We start from the raw sequence: 20220 nt of genomic DNA on the forward strand, positions 1-20220 counted from the left end.
ATTACATAAAATCAGGGGGGAAAATATTTTTGAGCAGCTTGAAGAGAATAAAAGGTTTTTTTGAAATTAAAATACTTTTATAGAAGTTTGAGTTTACAGAAATTGCAAGAATTAAAAAAAAAAAAAAAACAAGATAGTGCTTGAAGTTCCCCCACTTAACAAAAGAGAGGAACAGTGACTGCAAATGCTTTTATTTGGCTCACAAGATGCATCATCCAGGCCTAGTCTTGCCTGTATTATTAAAGGCTTTCTATTCAGTCTGTAACACAGAAGCATGGGGGCCACGGGTATCTATCTGCATGTGCACAGAGAGGTATCTTCACTGAGGCACTTGAAGAGTCAGATGTGATCTTGCATCAGATCCTGAATAATCTGAGTTACATTTCTCTAAAGTCAAGTTACAGTCCAGCTGAGGAGGGGTAAGAAGTGTGTAATATCTATGATACGTAATAGTCTGGAACAGTAGTCAGCCAGCTGTCTGCTCAGTGTCACAGTAGCCAACATCTCAAAATGGTCATAGAAAGCAATTGCATATAAGCACAAACAATTAAACTGTTTTGCATACACAATACAAAACATGCAGATAGGAGACCTTGCTTACATCTCTGTGCATGCAGCTTTCTAGATACATATATCAATATCAGTATACCAATAAATCAGATGTGGGGTTTTTTTCCATGCTGACAAATAACTAAAGTTACTTGAAGCACACAGGTAGAAATTTTACCCATGGATGTTACCTTTAAGTCTTCAGGCTGTTCCCTCCAGAAAATCCCGTGTTAAGATACACCAGCACCTAGAGAACACTGCTGGTGAGTATTTTCTTTCCTGGGCCGATAACACTTTTTTGGGCACTTTATAAGGGCGACTTAGCAAAGACTAAGCACAGACTGCCATTGCTAGCTTGTTCACCAGGAGTGAAGCTAGCACAGCATCTATTACGGTTTTATTTGTTTGCTTGTTAGTTTGTTTAAAATTTATCTTTCATTCCACTGTTTTTTAATAAAAAGTGGACTATATAAATTTTGGTGTCCAGAAGCCCCTAGCAAAGCCAGATTTAGAAAGATTGTACTTCCAGGATCTTACTGGTCCTTCCACTGTGATGAAATGAAACTTTATCTTTTGAAGTTGTCACTGGAATGTCAGGGTTGCTGCCAAATTGAGGATGTTAACCCTGCCGATGGAATATGATGCCTTGTCAGGAAGGCAGTAATGCACAGGAGATGAGTAAAGCACTACTAACTCTTGCATTTCTAATTGTAAAAAAAGACTGATGCAAACTTACCTGAAATTCATACGAGGGCTCTGCCACCACTTGTTTCTTCTACCAGAAGGGTATATGTCAGGAATGTGTCATGTTGAATATTTTCCAGTTTCTGTTACAGTTGCAATTCTAAGCTCAGAAAAAAAAATCCCCTTCAGTTCCACAAATAAGAAGACAAGCATATTTGAATTATTCTTACAGATATTAAAAAAAAAAAAAAAAGAAAAGAAAATTGTAGCTGCATCAGAAGGATGGGGAACATGCAATTGGCCAGCACTTCATGTTAATTTACAGTGAGAGATCATCAGAAGGATTTTGAGACTGGTAGCAACATCAGCAGTAGCCACACATACATCCACAACATCTGGTTTCATTTAACTACAGATACGTATAAGTCTGTCTGGAGGCGTACTCTGCCAAACCTCCAAGGATTTGGTTTTCTTGTACTGTAGGTTTTTAATAAAAATTCATTTAATTTTAATAATAATTCATTGCAGTAAAATGAGAGTCATTTATTACCCTGTATTGTCTGTTATGCGTGAAGATGTCCGGCTTGCCAGAATTTACAGCTCTGCCACTGTACAATTAATCTCTTGCAAACTCACAAAGCAAGTTTCTCAAATAGACATATATCTCAAATACCAACATCAAGTCTGGTACATTATGCATCAATACATTAAGATTTAATGTGGTATCAGATCAGAAAATAATATGCAAAAAAAGTACACTACATGAAATAGAGATTTAATCCTTATTTTTCATTATCACTAAGTCAACAAATTATTCACCTGGCACACGCATCCTAGTCCTGTTAGAACTACATCCACTGAAATAAGAATGTGTGTAAACTGGTATCTTTAAGGGAAGAATTTCCTGGTTACACACTGAAATTCTCAAATGCTCATCGAGTAAGGAATGTGACCATTTTTCTTTGCTGTCAGGATGCACCTTATGCAGTGTGGACTTTGGAGCTTAATCAAGGTTTTGCTGGGGTTTTTTGCCCTCCCAAGGGTAAAGTTTCTTAGCAAAAAGAATTCAAATTCCACACCTGTGGAAGTGTGTTTGCACTTTCACTCATCTGTTTAAGTCCACAAAAAACCACAGACCACAGCTGTTGTTCCTGCCTTGAGGAGTAAGTGAATGTGGCACGTTTCACCCAAGGAACCTGAGTGAAATTACATAACAAAATGCAAGCACACTTTCAGATAGTATTTACAATTTTTAAAACTCTCTGAGCGTGGATGAAGTAACTAGGAACTGTCTCCATTGTCCTCCATCCAAACAACTCATTCCATGTGAGAACCAACTGAAAAGTTTTGCAGGGACTGCTGATCCTCCCAGTACAGCAGACAGTGACTCTTTTGCTTATCTCTTTAGAAAGCAGTGGAAATGTCAAAATGACTTCTAAGTGACTTCAGGGAGAAGAGTCACACTGGTTCAGGTTCATAGCTGAAAAAGAAGTATGAAGAGGTTTTAAAATTGCATACCACCATGCTTGTGTTGTTAGCAGATCGTTTTGAATTTCCTGGTCTACTTTTATATAATCTAACATAGCAGCACTGCAGAAAAACCTTTGCTATATATTTGTCAAAATTATCTGCAACATGGAGGTGTTTTCATACACTGTTCCGAAGAATGCAAGTGAGAAAATCACTGAAATATTTGGCAGTAGAGCAAAGTAGACAAATATGCACTCTGTTAACAAGGAACTGTTTGTGGTTTTCCATTCATATCTTTGTTTAAAATATTTAGTGACACACCTCCTAGAGGGCATGATGTATCTGCAGCTCTAAATACAGACATACACGGAGTTGGGCTCGATGATCCTTATGGGTCCCTTCAAATTCTAAATATGCTATGATACAAGGTATAAACTTGAAAATCAGTTAAGCTTTACCTTGGAGCAATAAGTATTTAACTTTACATGTTGCTTGCACTGGAATGTTCCAGCAGAAACAAGGGAACTCGTTGGTCCTCACTGCACCAGCCACTGTGGCAGGGGCCTCTGTGTCACAGGTAAAGGCACAGTTGCACAATATTCCCTGTCCAAACACGGACTATGAACATCCTTAACTAGCAAGGCATTTTGTAACATTTTGTGAAAAAAGCCAAATGCTGTATTCGGAAAGGAATAACTAGCAGGAGTCAAAGTCAACTTCTTGGGAGTAGTGTAACCGAAAAGGAAAACCATAACTATGTGAGTAAGCCTAATTTCCACTTTCACAGGCTAAGCAGACAATGACCTGATTAGTTCTCAGTCTCCGGAGGCTGCTCATCTCACTGTGCCTTCAGCTCCTATTGTCAGCATCTTATTCTCCATGATTTTAGCTGACACACTTTTCAGTCTTCTCTTTTGAAACATTACTTGAGGATTAAAAACTGTGTTTATCTAATATAAAAAAGTGACTTTCACACTTAAACCCCCGATTTTAAATGGAAATTAAAATGTTCTAATTTCTTTCACATTAATAATCAATAGAAAAATATGATCCCATTCTTGAGTGTTTGATTCCCTACAACATGGATGTACAGTCTACAGGAAAAAAGGAAGACTTGGGACAATTCTTCCTCTACCAGGGAGATGGGCAGAATTTGAGCAGCTGTGTATAGGCACCTAGTACTGTTAGATGTACTCTGGGGGCTGTGAAACACTGGCACCGGTTGCCCAGAGAGGTGGTTGGAGGCACCATCCCTGGACACATTTAAGGTCAGCTTGGATAGGGCTCTGAGCAGCCTGATCTACTTGATCCTGCTCATTGCAGTTATCTTGGACTGGATGGTTTCCAAAGGTCTCTTCCAGCCCAAACTATTCTATAATTCTATGATCTTTAAGGTCCCTTCCAACCTAAACCCTTTTATGATCCTATGATCTAAGTCTTGACACCTGTGTCAAGCTCTCAGAGATATAGATGCTGCTTTTGGACATCCCCACAACATTGTTTTCCCATTATTCAGTCCTTAGTAAGAAAAAATCCTGAATCAGAATGGACAAGATTTTTTTTTTTTAAATCAGTGACTGGATTAGATCTTGCAAGTGTACATATACATACAGCTACATGCCTGCATATGTAGGCACACAAATTGTACATATGATCTCTGTAGTTAGTTGGTCAGGATTTGAGAATATCTAATATGCTCTGGCATGGGATATGGCATACCAGGGTAGGGCTTAACAAACAAACAAACTTTAATCCTATTTCTAACACTAGTATTGTAGAGTTATCTCTAACTTACCGTGGCAACAAATAGCTGTTAGTGCAACCAAGAGATGACATTTCTAGAAATGTTGTACAACAGTACAGACCTTAGAAAAATGTACACTGTTCCTTTTTTTCAAAAGGCTGATGAGATGCTGCACAATTTAAAAAAAAAAAAAAAAAGGAAAAGACAGGGTGGACACTTGGTCTAAGAAGGAAAGAGTAGCTCTCAATACCCCTGTGGGTGGGAGTTGCTTTCCCAGTGCTTTCTTTCTTTCATGGACAGGAGGATCTGAAGTTTTATGCTCTTTCTCTCCTCTGGGACTGAAGGAGCATGGAGATGGTCTGCATAATTCAGTGGCCTCACTCTTTCACTCACATGGTTTTAACTTGACAGTAAGTGGCTATTTCAGAGCAGAACCTTATTTAAGTGCACTGCTCTGATAGTGTCCATGCTTATAAAATTATGCTCTTTGTTGACTCTATTTTATTTGTCATTCCAAAGAGCAGCAGTAAAAAATACATAAGCCCATCTTCCATTCCAGCTTTGTAATGTAGAACACATAGACAGCATATATTATAGTGGTATTTCAGAGCAGTCCTATTCCTAAAACACAGTCTCCATGCCTCTTTTATGATGAAATCTGCCACCTCCATCTCACCAACTTTTCTATTCTTCTGCCAAAAGGGTCATATTTATGAGCAGAGGTTTCTTTCAATTATGTTTTAAATTAATTTGGGGATGCTTCTGTACAGGACTAAAAGTTGGACTTAATGATCCTTGTGGGTCTCTTCTAACTTGGCATATTCTGTGATGCTGTGGGATTCTGTAACTTGTAAAACCACTGCAAACCCAGAGATTGAAATGTTTTATGTCAATTATATGTCTTCAAATACTTCAGCAATATTCCCTCATGTACCTCTGTGGTGTGATAGCTTTTAAGCATGGACCTATCTTCCCTGAATCCTGTGCAGACACTGGATTACTCACCTCTGCAACAGTCATTACCATGCTGGTTCCTAAATGCTTTCAACAGGTGAAGGTAGGCTACAAATCTTTTAAGGCACATGAAAGGAATTTTTTAAACTGCAGAGAAACTGAGTTTAAAGGACATCAAGAGGCTGTTTTACCTCTTTTCCCCATGCTGAAAAATATCCAGAAGAATCACATTGTTCTTAATTGACAGTTAACAGAGAATTATTCTATGATGATGTGCAAACCAGCGTATTCTGGGCTTTGAGGCTTTTGGTCCTTGTCTTGAAGTCCTCTCTCTTGACACAGGCACTAAAAGTTACTGTAGTTCAGTTCTGCAGTCAGGAGTGCCAACACAAGTAAGAGACTGAGCTGAGTCCTCCTTTTCCCCTTGAACACCGTCAGCAGCCAGAGGCAGAATCCTTACTCAGCTCTTGCAGCTGAACTGTGAGCCTCACAGCCTCAGGTAGGGCTGAAAATGGGTGTTTATTGAGAATGTGATGTGATGCCCAAATACCTGGATTATTACTGTTCCCAGATCTCTTAAAAGGCCAGCTACTTTTATGCCCAGCTCCTATAAATTTCACAGGAGCTACTGAAGATCAGAAGCTTGGTTGTGTTTTTTTTATTCAGCCAAGGCTTTTATCCTAATAACTTCCCACATCATCTGTTCACACAAGTTATCTGCAGTACTATAGTCCCTTATATAGAATTCCACATCCATATCTTTGTTCTTGCAGATTTTTGAAGGAAGATAGCAGGAGAGACAGGAAAGATCCTAATTACTTTCTGTAATTTAATTACTGTCATTTTTATAACAGTAGGGATAACACTACTGGTTCAGCTGGTTTGGTTGTGTGTGAATTAATTATGTTAGAGTAAAAATCACATTTTAAATTTAAAAACTCTAGATTTGAATTGTGAGCTTTGTGCTGGATGTTTTGCCTAAACAGCAAACAGAACTCTCAACTAATGTGTTTTCATTTCAAAATGTATCATTTGCTTTTGACTTAATTATTAATGCAAACTGATGCTTTAAATGTAATTAAAAACAAGCAGTTGCTAATCGGGTGGGAAAAAACCCTTCTGATGACAGAGTTTGGCCAGCACAGATGTTTACAAAAACTTCTTTTTATTGTATGGAAAGAAAGTCACATGAAGGGAACATTATTTAGTGATTCTTGAAACTGCTCACAGCACAGTAAGAGGAGATTTGGATGAGATGGAAGGCAGAATCCAGAGCTGGAAATGTTTATTTATTGTTGCAGTTCTACTGACCTTGGTGATTATACGCAGAAATAGATATTAATAGGCAAGTCTTCACATCAAACTCAACAAGCTAATTTCATTGCATTTCCTATTTAAAGCCTTCTGTGAAGGACAGGGAAGAGATTAATTTGATAGTGTAACTTTCTTCAACTAATTACATAAGTGAAATTTTACGTATTGTTAGGAGGAAACTACAGTGTTGTGTATTGCTCATATTCAGAAACTGGTAGGCAGGATGAAGAGTGATACTACAAAACAGAAATAAAGTCATTTTGATAAAATGGAGGTAAAAATTCCCTTTGTCCTGAAGTTTAAAATGAAAATGTATCACATTCTGTTCATCAAGAATCAATTATCCCTAACCCTATTTTATAGCATTAGGGATAAGATCACTTGATTGATCATATCACAAATGCACGCAGTTTAATAGTATGCCAAGAAATAGCATGGCTTATTTTTTTTTCCCACCAATTCACAGCCACTGAATATGTGATTTATATGTTTAATATAAGTTAGAAAGTTTAAGAAAGTGCTTTGCTGATTTTGTTGGTCTGTCAGTTGATAGTCTCTCTGTGGGAAGTTTCATGTAAGGTCTGATGTAGCTTTGATATCTCCAGGAAAAAAGCTGCAAACAATTTGGTTCCTTCAATATAGTTGTGTCTGTGAAAAAGGAAAGAAAGACAATGAAGTCCTGTCAGGTTGTCCTGCTCTTAAAATTAGAAACATAGTTCAGTGAAGTTTTATGAGACTTCAGTGGAATTTGCAAGATTGGTAACCCCAAAAAATTACCCAGTGCACAGGAATGCTGGATATACTTCAATTTGATACTCCTCTGGAAAACTTTTTCCGGGTTTACATCCCCAAATTGTTATTATCTGTAGGCAGCAGCATTGATGTTTTAATGAGGGGAAACAAAAAGTAATTTGAGAATTATTGTAGGATTCTCCAGTTTCCAGAGTTCAGCATGAGTTGACTCAGAACCTGCACAAGGGTTCAGGCAGCACACTGAAACTGGTTACGATGGTACCTCCAACAATGACCACCAGCAGCAAGTTTAAGCTTTTTTTGTATAACTACACTAGTTTTGGTCCCTGGACTATAAATACATCTTTATAGCTGTTTCTACTGAAAACCACCAAAATCCTTACATAACCATGAGTGTCTATGATTGTCACACTTCAAAACAGATGCTGTGTCAGAAGAGTGCCCACCCACGCAATCATCTTTCAGACCAGAGGTAAATTTCATTGCTAGTGAAATGAAAATTGCCAATGTGATGAATTTAAAGACTGAGCAGATACCTCATGAAAACTGTATAATAGTATGTGATAGACCGGGAATTTTGCTTTCTGCTTAGCCCAGCAATGAGTTTGCTGGAGACAGTAGGTTTGGACTATCCAATGCACAGCAAAGCTTCCCATCTGGCCATGGTCATTCATGGGTACCAAGGGACTTCAGTTCTCCCCCTTCTCTGATAGCAGAAACAGACAAATAAAAGAAACCTGCTTATTTTCTCATTCTGGGAATGCTCCCCATCATCGGCTGCTCCAATCGGAAGCATCATCACTCTTTTCTGTGTTATAGTCTGAAACATTCTGGCAATAGGAACTGTTGAGCCATCACGAATGAAATCTGGATCTTCTCCAAAAACTGAAATACATGGGAAGAATGAATTAATAAATACGTGTAATCCAGGTGTTTTTCTCTGCTACCATATATTTAAGCAAAGACCTGATACTAAGTGCTTCTGAGTAGAAATGGGTTTGAATGTGTAGCCAATTGATTTCACAAATCAGCTCTGGTTTATAAACCTCTGGTTTCTTTTCATTACAAAACTAAGTAAATGAGGTCTTTTGGCTACTCCTAATAAACATATCGAAATTCAGCAAGGTGTGGAAGATGTTGATGAGTTGTTCTATCAAAATCAGTGATATTTTTAAGGGTAAGTGGCTGCAGCACTGAATTGGGAAATCTCTTCTATTGTTGAGCACAATGCCCCTGCACAATTGCAACTATATTAGGAACTGGAAAAAAAAATTAAAAAGGAACACACCTGTTTTTATTGCTCTTCTTGCTGCTTTATACAGTAGATCATTAACATCAGCAAGCCAGGGCTTTGCACCCAAAGGCATAGACACTTTCAGTTTGTTTGGACTATTCCTCTTGGAAAAGACACCCTCCAAGTGTTCCACCACCTACAGGGAAAATACTTTTCAGTCAAAAGCTTTCATTCTTCTTGCAACTCAAGCTTATACCCACATAAGAGGGACTTAGTTTCCACAATAGAGGCCAAAGAAAAGGTTTGTTTCTTACCTGTTGTTTCACAACCGAAAGATCCATGTGGGGGACCTGACGGATTGAGAATTTGCCAATTACTTTTGCTGGAATGACTGTTTTAATTCCTGGTTCATGGAAAGCTCCTTCAATCCCATGAACAGAGAGAGAGGGGTAACGCCACAGGTGTAGGAGTATTTCTTCCTTAAAAAGAAAAATTTTTGAAAATATAAGGGATGATGCTGGAGCCATTCACAATTGACATAAACAAGTTTTTTCCATCCTAAAATTTGTATTTTGAGATCTCTGTGTTTTAAAGAGGTTTGATTTTTAATTTAAACCCATGCATATGTATTTTCATTTTTTAAAAATCCTACTACTTTCAATCGTAGAAAGATTTGGGTGGTAACAGCTTTTCATGAAAAATAAGAAAAATAGAGCATTGTTTTAAAATGTCTTGGAAGTTAATTTTCCTAGTGCAAAGTAGGATCAGAACAACTTCTGATCTGACTGCCTGTTTATCCCACAACTTGTCACTGGAAAAAACATTCAGCCAGACCCATCCCAGATGATACCAGTGAAGAAATTCTAGTAATTAACACTAAATAACACAGTAGGAAAGATGATAATTTTCAGTAACCAAGTTTTTCTGGAGAAGATGCAGAGGGGAAATAAAACTATTATGATTATTATTCTAAGGAAAATAGGAGAAATATATAAATTATAAACTGGTCTTCATGCAGAATATCAGGGTGCTGCTGCTTTCCTTCAGTTTTATGAGATTAGACCTTTATCTACACATAATGTTTATGTCAATTCATCCTCATATATGTAAAGCATCAAAACTTAGATAATGTGGTTACATTATATTTTTGTATTACTAATTCTTACAGACTAGCTTTAGATAATTTGAAAACATTTTCATGGAAATAAAAGCATCCATGTTAGTAGAACTTACACCAGAATAATTATGATAGTGATAAAAAAATTAATCAACTCCTTTCTCCCAGCTGCCAGTCTTGTGCAGAGAGACCTTTCCAAGCCAGCCCTTACCTGCTGGTTTTTTATTTGGGATATAATTTTTAATTGCTGGAAAGAAGAGGCTTGTAGCTTTGGATGCTTTTTATGGCAGACTTGGCAGATATCAAAAACTGTATTAAACAAATAAAAACCACCCAAAACATATCTGCCTAAAGCTGCCTCCCATTATTTCAGAGCTGAATACAACTTCTTTCCTACTATGTAACCTAAATGTAGGCATTTTAATGCATCTTTTATTTGACTGTTTAGGCTTGGGGAGAGAGAAGGGGTAGGCAAGGAAGGAAGAATTATACTGGTTTGCATTATTCCTTTTCATTGATTTTTCACATTTCAGATCACTTTCCCCAGATGCAGTGCCTTACATTATCAGCAGACTAATTTTATTTACCTTTTACTTCTCAGTGCTCCTTTATTTTATTTTGAGCTTGCCATTGACTGAAAATATCTTTCAGTTTGTCTTTCTACATAAATGCTACAAATAAGTGATTTAAATTCTTTCTGCTGAGTGTTCATACAAATTTTATGTTACCTTGGTGCCGTAGAGGAATTTTTTCACACCACAATTAATTCTATGTTCCTCTAGATCAAATTCAATCGATTCATATAATTTCCTTTCCTCCTCTGTCAGGGCAGCAACGCTGTCGTAGATTCCAGGGATCTGAATACGACCTGTGGAATCCACAAGGCTGTCTACAAAATAAGATACAGATATCAGTACAAGTACAGCCTATTTCCTTTGGCAATCATAACACTTTTTCCCTTCAACCTAGCTCTTTACCAAATTATTAAGCCTAACAACTGTTTGCATCTGTCAAGTTGCAACACCTAACTTGATATATTTGCGTATTTATTAAGAAAACCATTGAGCTGCTGTTTGTGTGTAGTGTGTGGTGTGTCAGCCCAGCTTCTAACATGAAAACATCATCCTACTGAGATACAAATCAGCATTAAAAAGCCGGGTTTTGCTATCTGTGTATGTATTAAAGTTGCCTGTAATCCTTAAATGTTCTTAATTGACGCGTGACTGACATCAGCTTAATATGTCTGAAATCCTGGCCTTACTGGGGACATCCCCTTCCTCAGTTGCTGCCACCATAGCTGTGTTGAGGTTTGGAAACCTGGGAATCTTGCTTCAATTAGACTTGCCTCACAACAATTAAACGTGGCCCTGACCTTCATTAGGCTGATCATGGGCATCACTGCCCAGCTGCTCCCGAGCAATGATGTGTGTTATTACCCAGCAGCGCTATCAGGTCCAGCAGCGGCTCATGAATGATGCCTCCAAAAGTTCCAGAGTGAAGGTCCTTGCTGCCACATTCAACCTGTACCAAAACCACTGGTTACATATGAACACTTGCTGCCTTATTCATCTGTGAATGTTTGTTTTCCACAGTGACTGGTGGTTCCAGCTTTTTTAAACAAGACCACAAATGAACAGAAAATATTTATTATTTTCTAAGTAATAAATGGAAAACATCATGTCAGGAACAGGCTGCTTTGGCAAAGAGAAGATGGAGCTCTGTTGTCAACACCAGAGAGAGAAATTCAGCTGTCTGTAGCACTTAAACGTTTGAGAGCAAGGGTGCCCCTCCACTCCCTCTTTTGCTTGAGTAAGATTAAAGATATCATACATTAAACATTTGCGTATTACTGTTTCTAACATTGGAGAATAAATTCTTCAAGTTGTGTACCCTTTTTATTTAATGCAAAATCTTCTTGAAAAAAGGCAAAAATTCATCTTGTTTTATATTAAGAATATATGTCCAACCTTAATTCCAGATTGCAACAAATAAAAATTTATGTCTCTTGAATAGCAAGGCTTTAGAATAGAGGCATTTGAGTTATTAAATGGGTTCTTTTTCTAGACACATTTTCATACTTGGGTTTATCATAAAATATTTTCCTGCAAAGGACTTGTTTATTCTTCTCAAAACCTCATTACAGCTAACTGTCTACTAACAGGGAGAGATCATTTTTGATGTTTTAATAGCATCATTTTTCTTAACCAAGACTTAGAAGAATTGAATCAAGGCTGCCAAGGCTCTTCTGGTTAAAACAAAATTCATTCTTTTTCAGACATAAAGGTTAATGCAGATTTTTCTTTAGTTCTCAAGTTCTTTAATCTTCTCTGTGAATTCCTTTCATGCTTCATCAGGAAGCATTTCCAGATGAGAAATTTCTGCTCTTTATTTCACAGTAGCTCACACTGACTGCTGAATATAGCATGTTGGCTACAGTGAACTTTATTTGTTCCTGCCAATGGTTACAAAAATTTTGTGTGGCTTTTAAACCCAGAGATCCAGCCAAACTGACTCCCTTTAGGCTGATTCATTGTACTAACCAGTATCTGCTGCAAAAGGGCAGAGCAGCAGAAGGGATGGTTTTAGAGAGAGCTGGAGAGCCAGGTGCAGGGGTGGTGCTGCACGAGAGTTGATATGCAGAGGGGAGGATGAGAAAAGACTGGAAGAGTGGCAGGAAAGTAATGCATGAGGAGAGGAATCAAGGGCAGAAATGATTGAAGAGAAGCTAATGGAAGCAAATAAGGCTAATTGAATTGAAATGAGGAGGGAAATCTGCAGAAGCCAAAAGGGATGCAGAAGAAAGCTCTGTACTTGTAAATATTAAGCCTTCCTTCAGTCTTTCTCTGCATGCAGATGTAATTACAGCTACATCAGTGCTATCTGTCAGAGGCCCAGCTCAAGTGAACCTGTGTCCTTTACCTCCACAAAGAAGCAGGCATTTCCCCGACTCCCATAGGTAAGGGCGGGCTTCTTGTTGCTGAGCCACAGATTGTCCGAAATTACAATATAATCAACATCAGAGAAGAAGCTCTGGTTTTCTTCTTCAAGTAACTTTTCTAGCCCCAAGGATCCTGCTTCTTCCATGCCTTCAATTACAAACTTGAAGTTCACTGGCATAGCCTACATAAATATTAGAGAAGTCTGGGTAAGAAACAAGCATTTTAAAAAACTAAAAAAAAAAAAGCTTTAAAATTAGGAGCAGACTGGCTTGCTGTATATCTTGTGTTAGGAAAAGAAAGATGTAGGATAAGTATGCAGGATCTATAGCTTGATTCAGTAGAAAAGCCAGTGATGGACACATATAGGTTCCCAGAAAAACTTGTTCTTTTCCTCATACTTTTATCTACTTTTCATTTTTAAAGGAGAATAAGTTATATCTTTTTTTTTCTTAGTGTTTTCAGGAAACTTGCTGGACTGTCTCATTAAATGGACTTTCTCTCAGTGCTATTCAATATTCTGATTGCATTGGAAATTCTAACTGTGTAATAGCAGTTGCATTTTCACAGAAAATTTCCTGCCTCTTATATTTCGACTGTTACTGCCCATGTGGGAGCCACTGGCTGCAGTTTTCCCAACGTTGTCCATCACCAGACTTAGATGGTGATAAAAACGTTGTCAGTGATTCTACTATAATTGTCTTTTTAGCACTCATGAATTTGCAAGCCTGCTGGTTGATAAGGATGCATTTCCAAGAGTAATTAGGAGAACTTTTATTATGGAATAGTGGGAGTTGAAAATGCTGACATATCCCATAGAGGACATAAATTTCAACTTAGTTTCCTATTACAATTCATTTTCTCATTAGAGGTTTTAAGATGTTTTCTCTTTTGATTCAATGCTCAGCTTAAAGGCAAGAACAAATGTGTAAAATTAAATGAACTTGTGTCATGGATGGGTTCGCTGATGGTTCATCAGCTGGCCACAGAAATTTTAGAAACAAACTGTTCATGAATATTGTTTGATGGTCTGTGCTCTTTTCTAGAAAAAGGCTTCAAATGACAAAAATTTCTTTTTGCTTGTTAAAATGTCAAGATAGCTATTAGTGATTTGAAAAACTAGAAAGATGTCAGACCCATAACCATATCCACTTACAACAACTACTCTTTAGGCTAATAATGTGTGTGTTTTCTAGTGCTTAAGAGACATTGAGGTCCATTCAGTACTATAGATGCAAGAAAAGCATGTTTTCCAGAAGGCTGTAAGAGGACTTTAAAAAATCAAGACAGTGCTCAATTTGTGCCATGTCATAATGTCATAAAAGAGACACAAAACTGTTTCTCAGCACGCTAACAGAGTATGTCATGCCAATTCACCTTAAAGGATGGTAGTTAACCAAGCTACAAGCTTAGAATTTATGTTCATTTAGCTTTACTTTGGGGATACAACTACTCCAAAATTATTACGTTATTTGGACATGACTATGTTGGTCATTGTAGTAATTTAGGCAAATGTCTGACCTCAGAACTATGTCGGACTCTGAGCGATTGTGTTTGTACTAGGTGAATGCACCCATTCAAAGTATTTGCTTTGATAAATCTGGTCTGTTGGTGACATAACAGCCCATTCTGGACGAACATTTTTTGATACTTATTCTCTTCACACACACACATAAATTGAAGGTGTCTTGTAGGCAGACTAAACCAAAGATCAGCAGAATGTAACAGCAGAGATGAGTCTTCATGAGCATTTTGTAATGTCTGTTATTTTACCATTTTAAAAGCTCTCAGGAGAACAGGGTATCAGAGCTATGTAATGTATGTAATACATGTTGAATGCTTCCCTGTGGGTTTTCCTCTGCAGGGGAATGGCAGCAAGACTATTTACATTGCAGACAGACTGTTCAAAACAGAAATGCTCAAAGACAAATTCTTACTGGAGTGGGACCAGTGCCTTAAGTGTTGCATTAGAAATAAGCTAATATTTTAAAGTGTACGTAGTCTGTTGGGACAAAGATGTACCATCTAACTCAGGAACGTAAATACATCCCTCCAGAGATATAATAAATAATAACAACAAATAATAGTAAATAATAAAAATTAGCAATAATAATAATAATAAAGAAATCCTCATTGATACCTACTAACTTTAAGGCTCTAAATGTTTCCACTGCATTTATCCAAGCTAGGACAGGTCCCTTGTTGTCTGTTGCTCCACGCCCATAGAGGTTTCCTTAAAAAGAAAAGAGAAAAGTTTTTAAGCAATCTTTGAATTTTCTCTCATCACTTCAATGTAATTGGCAAATTCCAGTTGCCACAGAGGCTTTAGCAATGTGTCAAGTGTCAAAAGTGTCAGGATCTCACTGGTTCATTTTAAATAAGGTGATGAGTGTTCAGGTGTTTCCCAATGGACTGGTACACTTTTTTTCCCTTTCCTTCCTTTTATACACATCATGTTGCTGTTTCTGCTACATGCCAATTTTTTAGCTTCACTTTTCTTCTCAGGAACTGTTTGTTCATACCAGATACGCCTGAAGGGTTTGCACAATATGCAGCTTCTGGACACATCATTCAGACCAGATAACAAGTAGTAAAAACCCTACAGATAAATGCCATGGCAGAAATATGAAGCTACAAGTCTAAGCGTGTAAATTCTTTTTCAACTGTACGTCACGTACAGTTATCGCTGTACATGAAACTGAGATCTGTCCCTGTGTATAGACTTCTGTAGCAGTCCCCACTGGATACACTGGATATACACTGAAATAAGGCAGAAGAATTATACCAGTAAGACTGTTGGGAATTGATCCCAGATGATGAGAAAGGGCAACTTAATGGTTATAGCCTGGGAATCAGGATTTCAGAGGCCTTACTTATCTGCTGACCCTCTATCCATCATTTTTGTTCCTTCAGTCAGCTAGCTGTGCTGGAAGGATAATTACGTTAAGGGGGCCTCACATTCTTCCACCACAAATGCTCCTTAGCTCCAGCATGGCAGGTCAAAGTACAAAAGTGGCATGAAGCAAGAGCAGGAGGTGCAAGGGAGGATGATGGTTGATGCAAAAATCCTATAAGAACTTTTAAGCAGAAATGGATTCTCTGTTGAATACTCTATAAAGCATCTTTAACCACACATTGCTTTTCTATGTTGCTGTTATCCCCAGAGAACAGCAAAATCACGACATAGGTCCAAGTCAAATAATATGGCCAAAGGAGAGCTAAGACCCCATTTACTGAATAGCTCTTCTTTTATGTGTAGTTCACAGTAGAGAAATTACATGATTGGCTTATTCACCCACCACCTCTGAAGGTGACGGGTTGAGCAATAAGACACCCATTTCCAAATATTATTCTCACAAGACTGAAAACAATTCTATTGTTCTCACAACAACCTGCAGGTGCAGAAAGGGTTTACATTCTCACAAACTGTTGTCCATCCAGTTCTCATGAGAACGAAAGCTTTCACAGAGAAGCTGTGAGAAGCTGGATTTCTCTAACTGCTTTCTTATGAGAAAGGAAATTTTCACAGGAAAATTCCTCTGCTCCTGCCTTTTAGCATCCACATTTCTACACCAAATATTAGGAAGTCACTGATGGGTCTCACTAGTCACGGTATAATCATCGAAGTTGAAAGCTGCTGGACATGTCCCAAAGATTTCCACAGGAGAAGTCCCCATGCTTTGGTCAAATATACAGGAACCCTTCTCCCACTCAGAACCTCAGTCATTGTTCAAATAATGATACAAAACTTATGAAAAGATGCACACCATCGATTTCAGTCAGTGTGTAGGGGTCACTGTTCCAGCCATCTTCCTTCTTGGCAGGCTGCACATCCACATGACCATAGAAACATACAGTGGGATTTTGTGGATCCTTCCCCAGTTCCCCAAGAATCACAGAAGGCAGTGGGAGGACTTGGCCATCAGGCAACTGTGGAGAAAGGTTAAAAAAGGGCAACTAAGGAAAACCAAACCTTCTAAAAATTACAAATGTACAAAAAAATCTGGAATTCTCAATATTGAAAATATTTCTACACTTAATTGACTGATTTGATTAAGTCCACAAATCTGACTGAATCAAGTTCTAACCTGTTCGGAGAAACTAAGATCTTTCTCCTCAATTGTTTATTTCCTGCTGGACTTTGTAGAGCTCTTCTGACATTTTAGTGTCATAAATGCCCTTCTTACTAAACTCTCACTTCCCAGCACTGGACAAGACAGAGGCAGCCTTGTGCTGTAGATTCTACTGTGACACTGAAGTAGTCAAAAGCCACACAAATTAATTTGGGGTTAGATTTCACCACAGACAGAGGGCAGGAGGCTTATAACTTCAAATATAGAAACCAAAAAACGTGTTGCTGGCAGGAGGCAGCAGCTGTGTCAGACTGTCTTAAAACCAGGTTAAGGCTAATCCTCTAATGTGGCTCTGTGCACAACAGAGCTCCACACAGCCCAATTGCATTCTCTGCAACTATCAAATGACATAACCTGAAATATTAAATTGTTGCTGTACTGCAGGGTCCTTGTGCTAAGAATCAGAATCCTCACCAGAAGCCTCAGAGAAAAGAAAAGGGAATCACTATTACTGAACTTTTGAATTCCTGTTAGAGGAGAAATGTGACAGCCCAGGGCAGACAAGAGCCCACAGCTGCAGTAAGGTGAGTAAATTAGAGATAAGTGTTTCTCAGAAACGAATTCTTCCCTGTTGCTTCCCAACAATCATTAAGAAAATAGCTTGGATCATTTGTCAGAAGCTCTGAAAACCAAAGATGATGCTCTAAGTAGCTAACCCTTTCTGTCTGACAACATTTTCCATGTAAGAACTACCTCCCTCTTACGGAGTTCAGTAACACATGATGCATTAATTCTCGTGCTTCATTACATACAAGAATGTAAAAACGAGCCCCAGTAAAAATCTCAGTCCTTTTTTGCAAACTGCTTCGCTCCAGTTAAAAGCATCAAACTCCCTCCTATGCACAGAACATCAGTTTGCATTTGGATCGTCTGTGTGGCTCCCAGTATGCTCTCAGTTCTCAGACCTGATTTCAGCAGGTATCATGTAGGTACATGACTACTGATAAATCTTTATCTAGCTTTCAAAAAAATAACACTATGTCATAACATACAAGTACAAAGCACTGAAAGCAATAGGTAGACCACGTGCAGATATGATGTTTTAAGTCCAAGAATCAGAGAAGCACCTGATGTGACCCCAGGTTTACTAAATGAACAGTGGCTCCCAGTGCTGCCAGTCTGTCTGCTGCCAATGCCATCATTCGCATTACTTCTTTCCTCAGATGTGGTTGAACAGAATCGCTTTCCACAGCCACCCATTCCTTCAGATCCTGCACAGGAAGAAAAGTGCAGTTAGGTGATCCAGAATGTTGTTGTCCTTGGCCCTTGTATCAGAAATCTCACACTGGAAGATGGTTTCCTTTCTGTATCATCACAGCATTATCACGGATGATCTGAGGTTTCAGCATAGAGGGGAATCACTTAGATGTCTCCCCAGGGCTGAGACTCCTGATTTTCTAAACAGGGAGGGTGCTCACACTTAGGCATTCACATTGTCAACCCATGATCTAAAATCCAGTGGAAGAGGGGGTAGACTAGATACTGACTAGTTTGCATTATAGAAACTGCATTATGTACAACTTACTTTGGTGATCCTAATGAGGATTCAGAAGCGCTCATAGATTCAAAGCATAGCTGATACTGACTGACTGGACTAATTATGTTTCTCCTTTTCACAGGGGGCTGACAAAAATGAAATCACAAGCCAGCATGGGACCAAGATTCCTCTCCTTGTCAAGAGCAAACCTACAAAAATCAGTTCTGAAGCGAAGACTGAGAGCAAGCATCCTATCTGGCTTGCATCTCCCATGCAGGTGCATTTTGGCTCTGTGGAGCCTGTCTCTGAACAAAGGATGCCCACAACCACTTCTTTGTGGAAGTCCATGCAAATGCCTCCTTCACCCCAGGGGTCCCCAGCAGTCTGTCCCCTTGCAGCCTTGCTCTGTGAAGTGCATATTGCACTCCTGATGCCAGACCTGGAACCCTGCTCATTACCTTTGTGACAAACACTCCTCTGGCATGCAGAGCTCAGGCCTCGCACCAGCTCTGTGCTCATCATTTCACTGCAATATAACTCCTACCTTGATGAAATCACTTTGATGTGCATCAATGTACTGGAAGATCTCCATCTCCAATGCTGAAGAGGATGAGCGGGACATTGCTGCCTTAGAGAGCAGCACAGGGCTGAAATGGATGCTATCTGAAAGTTAAGGGTAAAATTCAACATTACAGACATACTGCAATATACATTTCTTGTCAGCACTAGAAAGCGGAGATATTTGCAAAGTGCTGAGCTTATTTAACTCTCCTTTAATCTCCTCGAGCCAGAAGAAAGTGTACTCATTTTATCACATAAAATCTTTAATTAACTCATAGTCAAGTTGCTGAAACAAAAAATTGAAAAATTACCCAAGAGTGAACAGCTTTAGTTTCAGCTTTATAAGAAAATTAGGGGTAACATTTTCTAAAGAAATACTTGTTGCATCAGTTTTTCAGTACAGAAACACCAAATTGTATGTTCTGGGAAGACAACCCTGAGAGAAGATTTGCAGACACCAACAGCCCAAGGGACTCATCTTTCTTTTTCTTCATTTCCAGAATCATAGAATATCCTGAGGTGGAAGGGTTCCACATGGATCATTGAGTCCAAGTCCTGGCCCTGCACAGCACAACTCCAAGGATCACACATGTGCCTGAGAGCATTGTCCAAACACTCTTTGAACTCTCGTCAGTCTTGGTGCTGTGACCACTTCCCTGGGAATCCTGTTCCACTGCCCAAATACCCTCTGAGTGAAGAACCTTTTCCTAATATCCAGCCTAAACCTCCCCTGACACAACTCCAAGCCGTTCCCTAGGATCCTGTCACTGGGCACCACAGAGAAGAGATCAGTGCCTGCCCCTCCTCTTCCCCTCACAAGGAAGTTGTAACTGCAATGAGGTCTGTCCTCAGTCTTCTCTTCTCCAGGCTGAACTGACCAAGTGACCTCAGCCCCTCCTCATACAGCTTCCCCTCAAGGCCCTTCACCATCTTCATAATCCTGCTTCGGATGCTCTCTAATACTTTCATATCTTTCTTACATTGTGGCACCCAAACCTGCCCCCAGCACTCGAGGTGAGGCCACTCCAGTGCAAAGCAGAGCAGGACAAACCCCTCACTTGCTCAGCTGGTGATGCTGCATCCCAGGACATGATTTTCCCTCCAGACTGCCAGAAGAAGGGAGAAAAATGGATTCACTGACACACATTCCATATTTTACATGAATAAGGGAAAACAAGCCTGAGAATACTAGAAAACAAATAGCTTTTGTGGTTGAATAATAACAGTGTCAATACGGAAACACTTGATAGGTGCAGAAGTCATTTAGTACTTGCAAACCTCTCTGCCATCTTTT

The 20220-nt window shown here is 38.8% G+C and overlaps 1 protein-coding gene across 1 annotated transcript; it reads right to left on the bottom strand.

The window, feature by feature from the left end:
• Nucleotides 1-7257: 7257 nt before the first annotated feature.
• On the bottom strand, nt 7258-18987 carry CNDP1 (carnosine dipeptidase 1; the record flags this gene model as incomplete). The annotated part of the gene is made up of 11 exons (XM_082282039.1): nt 7258-7363; nt 8206-8353; nt 8757-8898; nt 9017-9181; nt 10548-10708; nt 11256-11340; nt 12739-12939; nt 14900-14988; nt 16523-16685; nt 17956-18099; nt 18910-18987. 11 exons carry the CDS (start codon nt 18985-18987, stop codon nt 7258-7260), a joined length of 1482 nt encoding a protein of 493 aa, XP_082138165.1.
• Between the last annotated feature and the right edge of the window lie 1233 nt (nt 18988-20220).

Source organism: Coloeus monedula, assembly GCF_965178545.1.
Source record: "Coloeus monedula genome assembly, chromosome: 1".
Taxonomy (NCBI): domain Eukaryota; kingdom Metazoa; phylum Chordata; class Aves; order Passeriformes; family Corvidae; genus Coloeus; species Coloeus monedula.